The 21,553-nt window shown below is 40.7% G+C and overlaps 1 protein-coding gene across 1 annotated transcript in view; it reads left to right on the forward strand.

Moving 5' to 3' along the window:
- The window catches only part of LOC109880910 (regulator of G-protein signaling 6), a gene marked incomplete in the record, with an annotated part of 146,119 nt that extends 130,171 nt beyond the window's left edge, over positions 1–15,948 (forward strand). The window contains 9 exon segments of the mRNA XM_031800998.1: positions 267–286; positions 494–592; positions 4,859–4,920; positions 6,752–6,862; positions 10,409–10,534; positions 12,801–12,987; positions 13,951–14,040; positions 14,997–15,056; positions 15,202–15,948. Of these exon segments, the coding sequence (XP_031656858.1) occupies positions 267–286; positions 494–592; positions 4,859–4,920; positions 6,752–6,862; positions 10,409–10,534; positions 12,801–12,987; positions 13,951–14,040; positions 14,997–15,056; positions 15,202–15,252 (806 nt within the window).
- Positions 15,949–21,553: the final 5,605 nt, after the last annotated feature.

Below are 21,553 nucleotides of genomic sequence, written 5' to 3' on the forward strand. Positions count from 1 at the left end.
GTGAGTGAGTGAGTGAGTGATGAGTGAGTGAGTGAGTGAGTGAGTGAGTGAGTGAGTGAGTGAGTGAGTGAGTGAGGAGTGAGTGAGTGTGAGTGAGTGAGTGATGTGAAACATTACTGTACCTGGACTGCTAACACTTAATTTTATTTTTGAAAAAGGTTTCCTTACTCCTGCGCCTGCTGAACTTAACACTGATCTCTATGTTCTACAGCCAGGTTTGTGTGAAACACCACAGAGATGGACATCAGGAAATGCAGACGCATGAGACCCACAGAGAGTCAAGAAGGTACGGACAGGAAGGAATAGATTCACTAGACTGTGGCCAGAAAACTATTGGGTTGGTTGTAGTGGGTGGGTCACAAGACAATGTTGAAGGCTTTACAAAAATAAAGTTTGAAAAACCCAATATTGAGGAATGGGATGGTAACATAGCACACTTCCCTTTCTTTCTTCTCCTAAATGTCTCTCTCCTTCTCTCCATCCCCCTGTCCAGTCAGTGTATGGTCTGATAGACGAGGGTCAGTCTCAGAGCCCTGTACACACACCATCACAAATAGCCAGAAAAGGCACCAAAGCGGACGTGGAGAAAGAGGTACTTCTGTGTGTTCTTTTGGATGTTCTATTAGGTGTTCTATTAGATGTTCTATTAGATGTTTGGTGTTCTATTAGGTGTTCTATTAGGTGTTCTATTAGATGTTTGGTGTTCTATTAGATGTTCTATTAGATGTTCTATTAGATGTTTGGTATTCTATTAGGTGTTCTATTAGGTGTTCTATTAGATGTTTGGTGTTCTATTAGATGTTCTATTAGATGTTTGGTATTCTATTAGATGTTCTATTAGATGTTTGGTATTCTATTAGGTGTTCTATTAGATGTTTGGTATTCTATTAGATGTTCTATTAGATGTTTGGTATTCTATTAGATGTTCTATTAGATGTTTGGTATTCTATTAGGTGTTCTATTAGATGTTTGGTATTCTATTAGATGTTCTATTAGATGTTTGGTATTCTATTAGATGTTCTATTAGATGTTTGGTCTTCTATTAGATGTTCTATTAGATGTTCTATTAGATGTTCTATTAGATGTTCTATTAGATGGTGGTAGTTATATTGTATATTCTATTAGATGGTGGTAGTTATATTGTATATTCTATTAGATGGTGGTAGTTATATTGTATATTCTATTAGATGGTGGTAGTTATATTGTATATTCTATTAGATGGTGGTAGTTATATTGTATATTCTATTAGATGGTGGTAGTTATATTGTATATTCTATTAGATGGTGGTAGTTATATTGTATATTCTATTAGATGGTGGTAGTTATATTGTATATTCTATTAGATGGTGGTAGTATATTGTATATTCTATTGGATGGTGGTAGTTATATTGTATATTCTATTAGATGGTGGTAGTTATATTGTATATTCTATTAGATGGTGGTAGTTATATATATTCTATTAGATGGTGGTAGTTATATTGTATATTCTATTAGATGGTGGTAGTTATATTGTATATTCTATTAGATGGTGGTAGTTATATTGTATATTCTATTAGATGGTGGTAGTTATATTGTATATTCTATTAGATGGTGGTAGTTATATTGTATATTCTATTAGATGGTGGTAGTTATATTGTATATTCTATTAGATGGTGGTAGTTATATTGTATATTCTATTAGATGGTGGTAGTTATATTGTATATTCTATTAGATGGTGGTAGTTATATTGTATATTCTATTAGATGGTGGTAGTTATATTGTATATTCTATTAGATGGTGGTAGTTATATTGTATATTCTATTAGATGGTGGTAGTTATATTGTATATTCTATTAGATGGTGGTAGTTATATTGTATATTCTATTAGATGGTGGTAGTTATATTGTATATTCTATTAGATGGTGGTAGTTATATTGTATATTCTATTAGATGGTGGTAGTTATATTGTATATTCTATTAGATGGTGGTAGTTATATTGTATATTCTATTAGATGGTGGTAGTTATATTGTATATTCTATTAGATGGTGGTAGTTATATTGTATATTCTATTAGATGGTGGTAGTTATATTGTATATTCTATTAGATGGTGGTAGTTATATTGTATATTCTATTAGATGGTGGTAGTTATATTGTATATTCTATTAGATGGTGGTAGTTATATTGATATATTCTATTAGATGGTGGTAGTTATATTGTATATTCTATTAGATGGTGGTCGTTATATTGTATATTCTATTAGATGGTGTAGTTATATTGTATATTCTATGATATGGTGGTAGTTATATTGTATATTCTATTAGATGGTGGTAGTTTATATTGTATATTCTATTAGATGGTGGTAGTTATATGTATATTCTATTAGATGGTGGTAGTTATATTGTATATTCTATTAGATGGTGGTAGTTATATTGTATATTCTATTAGATGGTGGTAGTTATATTGTATATTCTATTAGATGGTGGTAGTTTATATTGTATATTCTATTAGATGGTGGTAGTTATATTGTATATTCTATTAGATGGTGGTAGTTATATTGTATATTCTATTAGATGGTGGTAGTTATATTTGGTATTTTTAGATGGTGGTAGTTATATTGTTATTCTATTAGATGGTGGTAGTTATATTGTATATTCTATTAGATGGTGGTAGTTATATTGTATATTCTATTAGATGGTGGTAGTTATATTGTATATTCTATTAGATGGTGGTAGTTATATTGTATATTCTATTAGATGGTGGTAGTTATATTGTATATTCTATTAGATGGTGGTAGTTATATTGTATATTCATTAGATGGTGGTAGTTATATTGTATATTCTATTAGATGGTGGTAGTTATAGTTGTATATTCTATTAGATGGTGGTAGTTATATTGTATATTCTATTAGATGGTGGTAGTTATATTGTATATTCTATTAGATGGTGGTAGTTATATTGATATATTCTATTAGATGGTGGTAGTTATATTGTATATTCTATTAGATGGTGGTAGTTATATTGTATATTATATAGATGGTGGTAGTTATATTGTATATTCTATTAGATGGTGGTAGTTATATTGTATATTCTATTAGATGGTGGTAGTTATATTGTATATTCTATTAGATGGTGGTAGTTATATTGGACCGTGTATATTCTATTAGATGGTGGTAGTTATATTGGACAGTGTATATTCTATTAGATGGTGGTAGTTTATATTGTATATTCTATTAGATGGTGGTAGTTATATTGTATATTCTATTAGATGGTGGTAGTTATATTGTATATTCTATAGATGGTGGTAGTTATATTGTATATTCTATTAGATGGTGGTAGTTATATTGTATATTCTATTAGATGGTGGTAGTTATAGTGTATATTCTATTAGATGGTGGTAGTTATATTGTATATTCTATTAGATTGGTGGTAGTTATATTGTATAATTCTATTAGATGGTGGTAGTATATTGTATATTCTATTAGATGGTGGTAGTTAATTGTATATTCTATTAGATGGTGTAGTATATGTATTCTATTAGATGGTGGGTAGTTATATTGGACAGTGTATATTCTATTAGATGGTGGTAGTTATATTGTATATTCTATTAGATGGTGGTAGTTATATTGTATATTCTATTAGATGGTGGTAGTTATATTGTATATTCTATTAGATGGTGGTAGTTATATTGTATATTCTATTAGATGGTGGTAGTTATATTGTATATTCTATTAGATGGTGGTAGTTATATTGTATATTCTATTAGATGGTGGTAGTTATATTGTATATTCTATTAGATGGTGGTAGTTATATTGTATATTCTATTAGATGGTGGTAGTTATATTGTATATTCTATTAGATGGTGGTAGTTATATTGTATATTCTATTAGATGGTGGTAGTTATATTGTATATTCTATTAGATGGTGGTAGTTATATTGGACAGTGGTATATTCTATTAGATGGTGGTAGTTATATTGTATATTCTATTAGATGGTGGTAGTTATATTGTATATTCTATTAGATGGTGGTAGTTATATTGTATATTCTATTAGATGGTGGTAGTTATATTGTATATTCTATTAGATGGTGGTAGTTATATTGTATATTCTATTAGATGGTGGTAGTTATATTGTATATTCTATTAGATGGTGGTAGTTATATTGTATATTCTATTAGATGGTGGTAGTTATATTGTATATTCTATTAGATGGTGGTAGTTATATTGTATATTCTATTAGATGGTGGTAGTTATATTGTATATTCTATTAGATGGTGGTAGTTATATTGTATATTCTATTAGATGGTGGTAGTTATATTGTATATTCTATTAGATGGTGGTAGTTATATTGTATATTCTATTAGATGGTGGTAGTTATATTGTATATTCTATTAGATGGTGGTAGTTATATTGTATATTCTATTAGATGGTGGTAGTTATATTGTATATTCTATTAGATGGTGGTAGTTATATTGTATATTCTATTAGATGGTGGTAGTTATATTGTATATTCTATTAGATGGTGGTAGTTATATTGTATATTCTATTAGATGGTGGTAGTTATATTGTATATTCTATTAGATGGTGGTAGTTATATTGTATATTCTATTAGATGGTGGTAGTTATATTGGACAGTGTATATTCTATTAGATGGTGGTAGTTATATTGGACAGTGTATATTCTATTAGATGGTGGTAGTTATATTGTATATTCTATTAGATGGTGGTAGTTATATTGGACAGTGTACCCATCAATCCTGTGGAACATTATTGACAGCCACAGCTCTCAGAAGAACATATCTCTGAGTTGAACGATTAGAAAACCAGTTTTAATCGTAATAATTGAATATTGATTTGTATTGTTTCTCTTCCTCGTCCCTGTTCAGATTGTGTTTCTGAACAACCAGTTGGACCGACACTGTATAAAGGTTTCTAAAGTCGCTGAGAGGTAGGTATGAGCAAAGCTCCACCATCTCCCCTCTTAAAGCAGATCCTTTCACTTTGACCTTGATAAATCAACACATACATATTGTATCAACCGGTGTGGAATTCCAGAGCTCTGAATAGAAGAAACCACCCCACCTCCCTTCCTCTGTACACCTCCAACCCCAGATTCTCTTGAGCCTTCGGCTCAGTAGCCTCACTAGCCCAGTCTCTCTTGAGCCTTCGGCTCAGTAGCCTCACTAGCCCAGTCCATGCAGCTTCCCAGTTAATCATAGATCTGCAGTGGAGTGTTGTTAGCTTACAGCACCAGCACAGAGACTGTGATTACTCCATCAGGTCGGCTGGTGGGTGACATTTGACCCTAGCCATAGAGCTGGGGATGATTGGGGGCTCAGCCTTAGGTAAGGTCAAGGAACGAGGTACAGGCTGAAGGGCAGGACTGAAGTGGTTTATGGTTTCCGAATGTGACCATCTACCAGGGATTGTGTGTGTGTGCGTGTGTGCGTGTGTGCGTGTGTGTGTGTGTGTGTGTGTGTGTGTGTGTGTGTGTGTGTGTGTGTGTGTGTGTGTGTGTGTGTGTGTGTGTGTGTGTGTGTGTGTGTGTGTGTGTGTTGGCTTGTATTAATATCCTAATGGGTACTGGAAATCCCCCAAAGTCCCCACAAGGATAGTAAAACAAGGAAAGTGATCCCTTCAGGGTAAATGTCCCTGGTCCCCAAGAGGACAAAGGTTATTTTAGACTTAGAGGTTTAGGTTTAAGGTTAGGGATAGAATTAGGGTTAGGTATAGGGTTAAGGGGTTAGGGTAAGGTGTTAGGGTAAGGGGTTAAAGGTTAAGGGGTTAGGGGTTAAGGGGTTAGGGTTAAGGGGTTAGGGTAAGAGGTTAAGGGGTTAAGGGGTTAGGGTAAGGGGTTAGGGGTTAAGGGGTTAGGGTAAGGGGTTAAAGGTTAAGGGGTTAAGGGGTTAGGGTTAAGGGGTTAGGGTAAGGGGTTAGGGTAAGGGGTTAGGGGTTAAGGGGTTAGGGTTAGGGTAAGGGGTTAGCGGTTAAGGGGTTAGGGAAAAAATTATTTTGAATGGAAATAAATGTAAGGTTTTCTAAGAATTCCTTTAAAGAGCTCATGGCCAGTGCCACTATGGTGATGCAGGTAGGGTGTTTGAAACTGGGCTTGCACTGTGGTGGAAACCTCTGTTGGCTCACCAGTTTCCACCTAAACCTCTGTTGGCTCACCAGTTTACACCTAAACTACTGTTGGCTCACTATTTTCAACCTAAACTACTGTTGGCTCACCAGTTTCCACCTAAACTACTGTTGGCTCACCAGTTTCCACCTAAACTACTGTTGGCTCACCAGTTTCCACCTAAACTACTGTTGGCTCACCAGTTTCCACCTAAACTACTGTTGGCTCACTATTTTCCACCTAAACTACTGTTGGCTCACCAGTTTCCACCTAAACTACTGTTGGCTCACCAGTTTCCACCTAAAACTACTGTTGGCTCACCAGTTTACAGCTAAACTACTGTTGGCTCACCAGTTTACAGCTAAACTACTGTTGACTCACCAGTTTCCACCTAAACTACTGTTGGCTCACCAGTTTCCACCTAAACTACTGTTGGCTCACCAGTTTCCACCTATTTTGTTAACATATTTTTTTATTTAACCTTTATTTAACCAGGCAAGTCAGTTAAGAAAAAAATATTATTTACATTGACTGCCTCCCCCGGCCAAACCCGGACAATGCTGGGCAAATTGTGCGGGTCTAGAACTGATATCTGGCTGATCGTGTGTCAGTCTTCACAATGTCCATCTCTGACTATTGTCTGTTGTGTTGCTTTCAGTCTAATGAGTTACACAGAGCAGTACCAGGAGTATGACCCGTTTGTGATGTCACCAGAACCTTCCAACCCCTGGACCAGTGACGACCTCTCATTCTGGGACCTGGAAGCCAGGTGAGAACCACAGCGCCTACAATCAGGTAATAGTAAGGTCTTGTAAAAAGGTATTTGATTGCAGGGTTGCAAAGGCATCAACTACAGAAGGAAACACCCAAACTCACTGGAAATAGACTTCCCAGGGAGTGAAGCTTTTCCCTATTCTAGCCCACAGCCTTTTCAATCAACCCACAGTCAACCACTCACTGCAAAATCAACCTCGAAGACCGAATGGAACACAGGGCAAAGACAAGTTATCATCCTATATCCTTCCTATATAGTACCTACAAAGAACCAGAGTTACAGATAGCTATCTATCTCGCCTAGGCTGTGTCTCACATAATCCCCTTTAGAATTAGAAAGGACCGAAGGGCAATGACCTCTTATCGTCCTTATATTATGATTAAATACAGATATAATGGATATAATGGATCTTCAAGGCTATAGGACGCTGTTACCCAGCACCGTGCAGTTCTTCTGGAACCCTTGAGGTTAATCAACCCAGACAAATAATCATTGTGTCTAATGTAGCTTCATAATCTGGATAAATGTATTAATTATATTGAGTAGGGGTTAGGGAAATGTCCTGCAGAGATTTAAATGATATGGTGTCACGGTGAACGCTGCCATTACAGCAGTATTCACCTGCTGCTGTAACTTTCTACTACAGGGAAGTAGAAACATTGTGCTGTCAATGTTTCTACTTCCCTGTCACCACTTGTCCAACGTCGTGTGGTGTTTGAGACTGTTTGAGACTGTTTGACACCGTTTGAGACCGTTTGAGACCGTTTGAGACTGTCCGAGACAGTTTGAGACTGTTTGAGACCGTTTCAGACCGTTTGACACCGTTTCAGACCGTCCGAGACTGTTTCAGACCGTTTCAGACTGTTTGAGACCGTTTGAGACTGTTTAAGACCGTTTCAGACAGTCTGAGACTGTTTGAGACCGTTTGAGACTGTTTGAGACCGTTTGAGAACGTTTGAGAACGTTTGAGACTGTTTAAGACTATTTGAGACTGTTTGAGACCGTTTCAGACCGTTTGAGACTGTTCGAGACTGTTTGAGACAGTTTGAGACCGTTTCAGACCGTTTGAGACTGCGTGAGACCGTTTGAGACCGTTTCAGACCGTTTCAGACCGTTTGAGACTGTTTGAGACCGTTTCAGACCGTTTGAGACTGTTTGAGAAAGTGTGAGACTGTTTGAGAAAGTGTGAGACTGTTTGAGACCGTTTGAGGCCGTTTCAGACCGTTTCAGACCGTTTGAGACTGTTTGAGACTGTTTGAGAAAGTGTGAGACTGTTTGAGAAAGTGTGAGACTGTTTGAGACCGTTTCAGACCGTTTGAGACTGTTTGAGAAAGTGTGAGACTGTTTGAGACCGTTTGAGACTGTTTGAGACCGTTTCAGACCGTTGAGACTGTTTGAGACAGTTTGAGACTGTTTGAGACTGTTTTAGACTGTTTGAGACCGTGTTAGATCGTTTCAGACCGTGTGAGACCGTTTCAGACCGTTTGACACCGTTTGAGACCGTCCGAGACTGTTTCAGACCGTTTGAGACTGTTTGAGACCGTTTGAGACCGTTTAAGACCGTGTGAGACTGTTTGAGACTGTTTCAGACTGTTTCAGACCGTTTCAGACCGTTTGAGCCAGTTTGAGAAAGTTTGAGACCGTTTGAGACTGTTTGAGACCGTTTCAGACCGTTTGAGACTGTTTGAGACCGTTTGAGAACATTTGAGACTGTTTGAGACGGTTTGAGAATGTTTGAGACTGTTTGTGACGGTTTGAGAATGTTTAAGACTGTTTGAGACCGTTTCAGACCGTTTGAGAACATTTGAGACTGTTTGAGACTGTTTGAGAATGTTTAAGACTGTTCGAGACCGTTTCAGACCGTTTGAGACTGTTTGAGACCGTTTCAGACCGCTTGAGACAGTTTGAGACCGTTTGAGACCGTTTGAGACCGTTTGAGACTGTTTGAGACTGTTTGAGACCGCTTGAGACTGTTTGAGACCGTTTGAGACCGTTTGAGACTGTGCGAGACTGTTTGCGACAGTTTGAGACCGTTTCAGACCATTTGAGACTGTTCGAGACCGTTTCAGACCGTTTGAGACTGTTTGAGACCGTCTCAGACCGCTTGAGACTGTTTGAGACCGTTTTAGACCGTTTGAGACCGTTTGAGACTGTTTGAGACCGTTTCAGACTGTTTGAGACCGTTTGAGACTGTTTAAGACCGTTTCAGACAGTTTGAGACTGCGTGAGACCGTTTGAGACCGTTTCAGAACGTTTGAGACCGTTTGAGACTGTTTGAGACCGTTTCAGACCGTTTGAGACTGTTTGAGAAAGTGTGAGACTGTTTGAGAAAGTGTGAGACTGTTTGAGACCGTTTGAGGCCGTTTCAGACCGTTTCAGACCGTTTGAGACTGTTTGAGACTGTTTGAGAAAGTGTGAGACTGTTTGAGAAAGTGTGAGACTGTTTGAGACCGTTTCAGACCGTTTGAGACTGTTTGAGAAAGTGTGAGACTGTTTGAGACCGTTTGAGACTGTTTGAGACCGTTTCAGACCGTTGAGACTGTTTGAGACAGTTTGAGACTGTTTGAGACTGTTTTAGACTGTTTGAGACCGTGTTAGATCGTTTCAGACCGTGTGAGACCGTTTCAGACCGTTTGACACCGTTTGAGACCGTCCGAGACTGTTTCAGACCGTTTGAGACTGTTGGAGACCGTTTGAGACCGTTTAAGACCGTGTGAGACTGTTTGAGACTGTTTGAGACTGTTTCAGACCGTTTCAGACCGTTTGAGCCAGTTTGAGAAAGTTTGAGACCGTTTGAGACTGTTTGAGACCGTTTCAGACCGTTTGAGACTGTTTGAGACCGTTTGAGAACATTTGAGACTGTTTGAGACGGTTTGAGAATGTTTGAGACTGTTTGAGACGATTTGAGAATGTTTAAGACTGTTTGAGACCGTTTCAGACCGTTTGAGAACATTTGAGACTGTTTGAGACTGTTTGAGAATGTTTAAGACTGTTCGAGACCGTTTCAGACCGTTTGAGACTGTTTGAGACCGTTTCAGACCGCTTGAGACTGTTTGAGACAGTTTGAGACCGTTTGAGACCGTTTGAGACTGTTTGAGACCGTTTCAGACCGCTTGAGACTGTTTGAGACCGTTTGAGACCGTTTGAGACTGTGCGAGACTGTTTGCGACTGTTTGAGACCGTTTCAGACCATTTGAGACTGTTCGAGACCGTTTCAGACCGTTTGAGACTGTTTGAGACCGTTTCAGACCGCTTGAGACTGTTTGAGACCGTTTTAGACCGTTTGAGACTGTTTGAGACCGTTTCAGACCGTTTGAGACTGTTTGAGACCGTTTCAGACCGCTTGAGACTGTTTTAGACTGTTTGAGACCGTGTTAGATCGTTTCAGACCGTTTCAGACTGTTTGAGACCGTTTGAGACTGTTTGAGACCGTTTGAGTCCGTTTGATATCAAAGTATTCATTTTTTCTATCTCTTTTTTTCTATATTTTGATGTTTCATGAATTCTAACTTCCTCTCTCTCTCCCCTCCCTCCCCTCAGTAAGGACCCCAGTCAACAGAGGGTGAGGAAGTGGGGTTTCTCTCTAGATGAAGCTCTGAAGGATCCGGCAGGACGAGACCAGTTCCTCAAGTTCCTGGAATCAGAGTTCAGCTCAGAGAACCTACAGTGAGTCACACAGAATTCCCCGTCCTCCTTTTATCCCTTGTTTTCTCATTTTCTCTAATGCTTCCTCATTTCCTCTGAGTTCAGAGTTCAGGGAAACTACAGTAAGACACACAGAACACACCTCTCCTCTAATCCTTCCTCATTTCCTCTGAGTTCAGAGTTCAGGGAAACTACAGTAAGACACACAGAACACTCCTCTCCTCTAATCCTTCCTCATTTCCTCTGAGTTCAGAGTTCAGGGAAACTACAGTAAGACACACAGAACACTCCTCTCCTCTAATCCTTCCTCATTTCCTCTGAGTTCAGAGTTCAGGGAAACTACAGCAAGACACACAGAACACTCCTCTCCTCTAATCCTTCCTCATTTCCTCTGAGTTCAGAGTTCAGGGAAACTACAGTAAGACACACAGAACACTCCTCTCCTCTAATCCTTCCTCATTTCCTCTGAGTTCAGAGTTCAGGGAAACTACAGTAAGACACACAGAACACTCCTCTCCTCTAATCCTTCCTCATTTCCTCTGAGTTCAGAGTTCAGGGAAACTACAGTAAGACACACAGAACACTCCTCTCCTCTAATCCTTCCTCATTTCCTCCTCCTTCCATCCCTTCTCTTCCCCATCTCCTCCTTCCATCCCTTCTCTTCCCCATCTCCTCCTTCCATCCATCCTCCACTATCTCCATCTTTGCCCTTCATCCCCTACCTCTTCCCTCATCCTCTTCCATCCATCCTCCACTACCTCCATCTTTGCCCTTCATCTCCTACCTCTTTCCTCATCCTCGTCCTCTTCCATCCATCCTCCACTACCTCCATCTTTACCCTTCATCCCCTACCTCTTTCCTCATTCTCATCCATCCATCCTCCACTACCTCCATCTTTACCCTTCATCTCCTACCTCTTTCCTCATCCTCTTCCATCCATCCTCCACTACCTCCATCTTTACCCTTCATCCCCTACCTCTTTCCTCATCCTCTTCCATCCATCCTCCACTACCTCCATCTTTACCCTTCATCCCCTACCTCTTTCCTCATCCTCATCCTCTACCATCCATCCTCCACTACCTCCATCTCCTACCTCTTTCCTTTCCTCTGCCCATCCCTCTGTTTGAAAGTTAACCTCATTACCTCTACCCTGTATGTGAGTATTGTGTGTCCCCTGAAGGCATGTACTGATGAAGGGCTCTACTAAAGACGATAACAGGGTGGTGGACTGGACAGATAACCGAGGTCAGTGGGACCTTGGGGCTACTTAGGGCGGACAGACGGACACACACCCTTATCTCTCTCCACTATCTCACCCTCTATCCAATCCACCTCTTTAATTACGTTGCTTTTATGGTGTTCCGAAAGGTTGGTGCTATAGTGTAATATTATGTAACCCCTATACAGGTTCTGGTTGGTGCTATAATAAGGTGTAACCCCTGTACAGGTTCTGGTTGGTGCTGTAATACAGTGTAACCCCTATACAGGTTCTGGTTGGTGCTGTAATAAGGTGTAACCCCTATACAGGTTCTGGTTGGTGCTGTAATAAGGTGTAACCCCTGTACAGGTTCTGGTTGGTGCTGTAATAAGGTGTAACCCCTGTACAGGTTCTGGTTGGTGCTGTAATACGGTGTAACCCCTGTACAGGTTCTGGTTGGTGCTGTAATACGGTGTAACCCCTATACAGGTTCTGGTTGGTGCTGTAATAAGGTGTAACCCCTATACAGGTTCTGGTTGGTGCTGTAATACGGTGTAACCCCTATACAGGTTCTGGTTGGTGCTGTAATACAGTGTAACCCCTATACAGGTTCTGGTTGGTGCTGTAATACAGTGTAACCCCTGTACAGGTTCTGGTTGGTGCTGTAATAAGGTGTAACCCCTGTACAGGTTCTGGTTGGTGCTGTAATACGGTGTAACCCCTGTACAGGTTCTGGTTGGTGCTGTAATACGGTGTAACCCCTATACAGGTTCTGGTTGGTGCTGTAATAAGGTGTAACCCCTATACAGGTTCTGGTTGGTGCTGTAATACGGTGTAACCCCTATACAGGTTCTGGTTGGTGCTGTAATACAGTGTAACCCCTATACAGGTTCTGGTTGGTGCTGTAATACAGTGTAACCCCTGTACAGGTTCTGGTTGGTGCTGTAATAAGGTGTAACCCCTGTACAGGTTCTGGTTGGTGCTGTAATACGGTGTAACCCCTGTACAGGTTCTGGTTGGTGCTGTAATACGGTGTAACCCCTATACAGGTTCTGGTTGGTGCTGTAATAAGGTGTAACCCCTATACAGGTTCTGGTTGGCGGTGCAGGATCTGAAGAGGCAGCCCCTGGAGAACGTGGCAGAACGGGCTCAGGAGATCTGGACAGAGTTTCTGGCAGAAGGCGCTTCCAGCTCCATCAACCTGGACTCACACAGCTACGAACGCACCAGCGCCAACCTTAAAGACCCGGGACGATACAGCTACGAAGACGCTCAGGTGAATTATATTATCGACAGAAAGACAGCTAAGAAGTTGCAGAGGTACATTATATTACAAACAAACAAACAAACAGACAGACAGGTAGACAGACAGGTAGAAAGAGGGAGGGACAAAGGAAGGGGAGGAGGTAGAACGAGGGAGGGACACAGGAAGGGAGATTGAAAGAGGGAGGGACACAGGAAGGGAGATTGAAAGAGGGAAGGACACATGAAGGGAGATTGAAAGAGGGAGGGACACAGGAAGGGAGATTGAAAGAGGGAGGGACACAGGAAGGGAGATTGAAAGAGGGAGGGACACAGGAAGGGAGATTGAAAGAGGGAGGGACACAGGAAGGGAGATTGAAAGAGGGAGGGACACAGGAAGGGAGATTGAAAGAGGGAGGGACACAGGAAGGGAGATTGAAAGAGGGAGGGACACAGGAAGGGAGATTGAAAGAGGGAGGGACACAGGAAGGGAGATTGAAAGAGGGAGGGACACAGGAAGGGAGATTGAAAGAGGGAGGGACACAGGAAGGGAGATTGAAAGAGGGAGGGACACAGGAAGGGAGATTGAAAGAGGGAGGGACACAGGAAGGGAGATTGAAAGAGGGAGGGACACAGGAAGGGAGATTGAAAGAGGGAGGGACACAGGAAGGGAGATTGAAAGAGGGAGGGACACAGGAAGGGAGATTGAAAGAGGGAGGGACACAGGAAGGGAGATTGAAAGAGGGAGGGACACAGGAAGGGAGATTGAAAGAGGGAGGGACACAGGAAGGGAGATTGAAAGAGGGAGGGACACAGGAAGGGAGATTGAAAGAGGGAGGGACACAGGAAGGGAGATTGAAAGAGGGAGGGACACAGGAAGGGAGATTGAAAGAGGGAGGGACACAGGAAGGGAGATTGAAAGACTACCTAAAGCCTGCAGAAACAAACATACAGCTAAAACACACAATGATCTCTGTCTCCTCCCTTTCTGTTTCAGGACCACATCTATAAGCTGATGAAGAGTGACAGCTACACACGGTACCTGCGCTCCAACGCTTACCAGGAGCTGCTGATGGCCTGGAAGAAGGTGTGTGTGAGTCTGTGCTAGTCTCCTTTTGCCTGGGGAAGACTGGAGTTAGACACCTGTCCTCAGTATCCAAGATAGTGAAGTGCTGCCCTCTGTTGGAGATTTCCAGGGTCTGCAGCCAGTGACTTGGTAAACTACTGTTTAGTCTGAACCAGTGATATCATACTGTTTAGTCTGAACCAGTGTTTAGTCTGAACCAGTGATATCATACTGTTTAGTCTGAACCAGTGATATCACACTGTTTAGTCTGAACCAGTGATATCATACTGTTTAGTCTGAACCAGTGTTTAGTCTGAACCAGTGATATCATACTGTTTAGTCTGAACCAGTGATATCATACTGTTTAGTCTGAACCAGTGAATTCATACTGTTTAGTCTGAACCAGTGTTTAGTCTGAACCAGTGATATCATACTGTTTAGTCTGAACCAGTGATATCATACTGTTTAGTCTGAACCAATGATATCATACTGTTTAGTCTGAACCAATGATATCATACTGTTTAGTCTGAACCAGTGAATTCATACTGTTTAGTCTGAACCAGTGATATCATACTGTTTAGTCTGAACCAGTGATATCATACTGTTTAGTCTGAACCAGTGATATCATACTGTTTAGTCTGAACCAGTGATATCATACTGTTTAGTCTGAACCAGTGATATCATACTGTTTAGTCTGAACCAGTGATATCATACTGTTTAGTCTGAACCAGTGATATCATACTGTTTAGTCTGAACCAGTGATATCATACTGTTTAGTCTGAACCAGTGATATCATACTGTTTAGTCTGAACCAGTGATATCATACTGTTTAGTCTGAACCAGTGATATCATACTGTTTAGTCTGAACCAGTGATATCATACTGTTTAGTCTGAACCAGTGATATCATACTGTTTAGTCTTCTTTACATTGTTTTCAACCAAGCTCCCTTCTCTTCCCATGATGCTTTGTGCCCCAGCCTGAGACGGAGCAGCAGCAGGGAAGACGCACCTCTCTGGAGAAGTTTACACGCAGCGTGGTCAGTTGCTCTACGTCTTGTCTTGTCTTGTCTTGTCTGTGTCATCCATCTACACATAGAGATGAATTTGACCACAACTTTGTTACAAAACGTCTAATCTGAAACCAACAAGGAAACCATCATACTAATTCCCTCCTCTCTTCAGGGCAAGTCACTGACGGGCAAACGGCTGACAGGCCTGATGCAGTCGTCCTGACCAGGCCTGGGGCTGGAGTAAGACAGCCATGCCCAGAGGATCTGCTCTGCTGTGGGGAGAGGGCTGGATGTTGATGCTGAGAGGCCTAACTAGGGCCTGGACACAACGTCACCTACATAACTGACTCCAGATCAGTTCAGTTCCCTGAGCTCCAGTGGAGGACAGACAGCATGCAATAGGTCACCTAGATCTGATACGGGGACAGTGCTGTCTTTGTCTGTTTCTCAAATGTCACTCTATTCCCTATATAGTGTACTACTTTTGACCAGAGCCCTATTTTGACTAGTTTGTCCATAGGGCTCTGGTCAAAAGGTGTGCACTATAAAGGGAATAGGTTGCCATTTGGGAGGTACATATTGTGTAGTTTATCGACATATAACTCTATCCAATACTCTCTGTCTTACTTAGGTTCCTTTAATCGATTCTAGAACCAAATGGAATGTTATATAACTCGATCCAATACACTCTGTCTCACTTAGGTTCCTTTAATCGATTCTAGAACCAAATGGAATGTTATATAACTCTGCCTGCTTCTCTCTGTCTCACTTAGGTTCCTTTAATCGATTCTAGAACCAAATAGAATGTCAGACTTGTTCTACTGTAGCTCGGCTTATATTACTACAGTATAGTAGCTTATTGTAACGATTACACAACTCTTTTGTTCAATTCCAGAAACATTAAAATGCTTAAAACTTGGGAGCGTTTTGACTGACGTTATAATGGGATTTAGAATGAGTCCACTCACTGGGGACTGTCTACAGTGCATTCAGAAAGTATTCACACCAATTCACTTTTTCCACATTTTGTTACGTTACAGCTGTACTCTAAAACGGATTTAATTGTTTTTTTTTCCCCTCTCATCAATCTACCTACAATATCAAGGACATTCGCTTTGTCATTACGGGCTATTGTGTCTCGATTGATGAGGTAAAAAACATGTATTTCATCCATTTTAGAATAAGGCTGTGAAAAACGTGAAGGGGTCTGAAAAGTTTCCGAATGCTCCGTATATGGAAGTACATGGGAGGGGGGGGGGGGGGGGGGGGGGGGGGTGGAACATATATTGATTGAATACATGTTTGGAAAATCTGTTAGGCTTTTCAGCCTTGATTTTATATAGACATGCAGACTTTTTTAATTGAAGCACATTGTTATGGGGAACATGACCTTCTTAACATTCCAAGTTTGCGTGACGAATGGCAACCCTATTCTCTATAGCGCAGAGTCCTTCTGACCAGCTCCCTATCAGTCCTGGTCAAAAGTAGTGTATTAAATAGGGGAAAGGGTGCAATTTGGGACGCTGACCCCACATTCCATCCGAGCCCACCTCTGTCGGGGTACAGGGCACCGAAAAAGCTCTCTTAAATGGGAACGGTGACATACTGTGTTAGGACGGTTGAGTATACAGTATATATGGACAGCATTTTACACAGTAATTGTAAATTATATACAGTATCATAACTTTTAAAAAGAAGGACAATGACACAAATACAGCTGATGTTTATCGATGTTTTGCAGAAATAGCTTGTTTTTCAGACTTCACTGAAATCAATCTGTACGCGATTTTGTCCGGCTACCCACCTTCAAAGTGAATGTTCCCGTGTTCGTGGAGAAACTACATTCACAATAAACACTGCATATGTCGTCACAATCGGCAACTACCTTAAAAATGGTGCATGTTGCAGACGAAGCGCTTTTGCATTGAATCTTGGCCATTGAATGCATAGGGATGGGCTGCCACCTAGTGGTTGAGATAAGAAGTGCAGCTCCAAGGGGCCAAGGTTCCGGTCTATAGAGGCCCACAGTGGAGGTGTCATAATACCATAAAACCTAGCAGTCAAACAGGGAAATTATTCCAATCTTTTTTCCACCATTCATTGTCCCCATATAGGATTTTAGAAACATTTAAAATAAGGGCTGTGTTTTGTGTAGTTTTGCCGTGGCGTGAGGTTTTGATGACCATGGAAATCTGTCTCGAACAAGGTACATTTTATCAAATATATTCGGGCTCTATTTACTCTCAGATTCGAATATGATAATTAGCATCAAAGTAGATCACGCAAAACTACAAATCCCTGCAAGCTCCTGCATGTCATCTCTAGCTGACACCTTTACTAACAGTTATTGTGTCAATTTAAACCAGAGTTTTCATCCGGTTTATAGAGACCAACATCAGGGTTGGATCTGGTTTATAGAGACCAACATGAGGGTTGGATCTGGTTTATGGAGACCAACATCAGGGTTGGATCTGGTTTATGGAGACAAACATCAGGGTTGCATCTGGTTTATAGAGACCAACATCAGGGTTGGATCTGGTTTATAGAGACCAACATCAGGGTTGGATCTGGTTTATAGAGACTAGCCTGCATGTTATAGCCTGTAGATGTTATAGCCTGAAGATGTTATAGCCTGAAGATGTTATAGCCTGTAGATGTTATAGCCTGTAGATGTTATAGCCTGTAGATGTTATAGTCTGTAAATGTTATAGCCTGTAGATGTTATAGCCTGTAGATGTTATAGCCTGTAAATGTTATAGCCTGTAGATGTTATAGCCTGTAGATGTTATAGCCTGTAAATGTTATAGCCTGTAGATGTTATAGCCTGTAGATGTTATAGCCTGAAGATGTTATAGCCTGTATATGTTATAGCCTGCATAGTTCTTGCACTCCAAATTGAAAAGTTTGACACATCTTTACACTGTAGCCATTCTAGCAGATGCTCTCCAGAGCAACGTACAAGGACTACATTCAACAAAGCAAGGTGAAACTATTTAAAAGCACAGCCATCTCATGTCAACCCTCAAAGTCGAGTGTCTGGAGTGTCTGGAGCGAGGTTTTAACTTCTGAGTATAACGCAAACCAGTTCAAACTAATTAATTGTCAGGGGGAAGTAAGGACTTCTTCAAAATCTTTATTTCAATACAAAAACAAACACACAAACTTTCAACAAAGTTCAACAAAGTTCAACAAAGTTCAACAAAGTTCAACAAAGTACCCAAAACGAACACAGTATGATATCCATATAAAATTGATGGTCTCCGAAATAAAACAAAGTTATATTGACACATATATTTATTGGAGTGGGAAGTTGGCATGGTGATATAAACAGGAAGACATGTTAAAATGTCTGACATGAGGGGTGGGGGGGGAGAAAAAGGAAAACATTAAAATGTCAGACATGGGGGGGGGGGGGGGACATTAAAATGTCTGACATGGGGGGGGGGGGGGGAATAGGAAAATACATCTCAAATGGTACATTTCCTTAAATACATTACCGGCCAAAACTTGTAGAACACCTACTCATTCAAGGGTTTTTCTTAATTTTTGTACTATATTCTACATTGTAGAATAATATTGAAGACATCAAAACGATGAAATAACACATATGGATTCATGTAGTAACCAAAAAAGTGTTAAACAAATCAAAATACATCATACAAATACAGATTCTTCAAATAGCCACCCTTTACCTTGATGACAGCTTTGTACACTCTTGGCATTCTCTCAACCAGCTTCATCAGATAGTCACCTGGAATGCATTTAAATGTGACAAGGTAGGGTTGTTATACAGGAGATAGCCCTATTTGGTAAAATACCAAGTCCATTTTATGGCAAGAACAGCTCAAATAAGTAAAGAGAAATGACAGTCCATCATTACTTTAAGACATGAAGGTCAGTCAATATGGAAAATTTCAAGAACTTTGAAAGTTTATTCAAGTGCAGTTGCAAAAACCATCAAGCGCTATGATGAAACTGGCTATACAGTTGAAATTTGTCCTTTGGTCTGGAGTCCAAATTGGAGATTTTTGGTTCCAACCACCATGTCTTTGTGAGACGCGGTGTGGGGGAACGGATGATCTCCGCATGTGTATTTCCCACCGTGAAGCATGGAGGAGGAGGTGTTATGGTGTGAGGGTGCTTTGCTGGTGACACTGTCTGTGATTTATTTAGAATTCAAGGCACACTTAACCAGCATGGCTACCACAGCGTTCTGCAGTGATGTGCCATCCCATCTGGTTTGGGCTTTGTGGGACTATCACTTGTTTTTCAACAGAACAATGACCCAACACACCTCCAGGCTGTGTAAGAGCTATTTGACCAAGATGGAGAGTGATGGAGTGCAGCATCAGATGACCTGGCCTCCCCGACCTCAACCAAATTGAGATGGTTTGGCATGTTGGACCGCAGAATGAAGGAAAAGCAGCCAACAAGTACTCAGCATATGTGGGAACTCCTTCAAGACAGTTGGAAAAGCATTCCAGGTGAAGCTGGTTGAGAGAATGCCAAGAGTGTGCAAAGCTGTCATCAAGGCAAAAGGTGGCTATTTGAAGATTCTCAAAAACAAAATATATTTAGATTTGTTTAACACTTTTTTGGTTACTACATGATTCCGTATGAGTTACTACATGAGTTACTACATGTGTTATTTCATAGTTTTGATGTCTTCACTATTATTCTACAATATTGTAGAAAATAAAAATAAAGAAAAACACTTGAATGAGTAGGTGTTCTAAAACTTTTGGCCACGGTAGTGTATTGGTACGGTGGTGTATGGGCCACGGCGGCGTATGGGCCACGGCGGCGTATGGGCCACGGCGGCGTATGAGCCACGACGGCGTACGGGCCACGGCGGCGTACGGGCCACGGCGGCGTACGGGCCACGGCGGCATACGGGCCACGGCGGCATATGGGCCACGGTGGTCTATGGGCCACGCCGGCGTACGGGCCACGGCGATCTATGGGCCATGGCAGTGTATGGGCCACGGCAGCGTATGGGCCATGGCAGTGTATGGGCCACGGCAGCATATGGGCCATGGCAGCGTACGGGCCACAGCAGCATATGGGCCATGGCAGCGTACGGGCCACGGCAGCATATGGGCCACGGCAGCGTACGGGCCATGGCAGTGTACGGGCCAAGGCAGTGTATGGGCCACGGCAGTGTATGGGCCACGGCAGTGTATGGGCCATGGCAGTGTATGGGCCACGGCAGTGTATGGGCCATGGCAGTGTATGGGCCACGGCGGCGTACGGACCACGGCAGTGTATAGGCCACGGCAGTGTATGGGCCACGGCAGTGTATGGGCCATGGCAGCATACGGGCCATAGTAGAGCACTACACAAGGAATAGGATGCCATTTGGGAAGTAGCCCACACATTTACTTTACTTCATGATTGTCTGTGGAGAAACAATATAACATGTTTTTTTAAAAGCACAAAACAAAATAAGAAAATAGCTTGTAAGACATTTCCAGCCGTGACACTGTAATTCGTTTTTGCATTAAATACTATATATATATATATTTTTTTTAACAACATCGCTAAAACATCTTCAGGTCTTCTGCCACTATATTTCAGGATTGTATTTCGAGCTATAGGTTTCCTTCAGGGTTCTTCAAATCTATCCAATAGGCCTATAAGAAATCTATCCAATAGTCCTATAAGAAATATAACCAGTAGTCCTATAAGAAATCTATCCAATAGTCCTATAAGAAATCTATCCAATAGTCCTATAAGAAATCTATCCAATAGTCCTATAAGAAATCTATCCAATAGTCCTATAAGAAATCTATCCAATAGTCCTATAAGAAATCTATCCAATAGTCCTATAAGAAATCTATCCAATAGTCCTATAAGAAATCTATCCAATAGTCCTATAAGAAATCTATCCAATAGTCCTATAAGAAATCTATCCAATAGTCCTATAAGAAATCTATCCAATAGTCCTATAAGAAATATAACCAGTAGTCCTATAAGAAATATAACCAGTAGTCCTATAAGAAATCTATCCAATAGTCCTATAAGAAATATAACCAGTAGTCCTATAAGAAATATAACCAGTAGTCCTATAAGAAATCTATCCAATAGTCCTATAAGAAATATAACCAGTAGTCCTATAAGAAATCTATCCAATAGTCCTATAAGAAATCTATCCAATAGTCCTATAAGAAATATAACCAGTAGTCCTATAAGAAATCTACACGAAATATACAGTATATTACCTGTGTTCAATGCAATCTATTAACATATTGTTGACATAGAAGAACCGGAATCAACATAGAAGAACCGGAATCAACATAGAAGAACCGGAATCAACATAGAAGAACCGGAATCAACATAGAAGAACCGGAATCATTTTAGAAATCATTTGGAGTTTTAAATGAAATGTTTTGGAATGATATACAAAGTGGAAGACATTTACTAAATACATCACATAAATATGTTCAAAAACTGATGCATCGTGGAGGATGTGAGGTATCCTACACACCAGCTGAATGATAACTATGTATTATCGACTGACTGAA

This window comes from Oncorhynchus kisutch, linkage group LG21, assembly GCF_002021735.2.
Source record: "Oncorhynchus kisutch isolate 150728-3 linkage group LG21, Okis_V2, whole genome shotgun sequence".
Taxonomy (NCBI): Eukaryota; Metazoa; Chordata; class Actinopteri; order Salmoniformes; family Salmonidae; genus Oncorhynchus; species Oncorhynchus kisutch.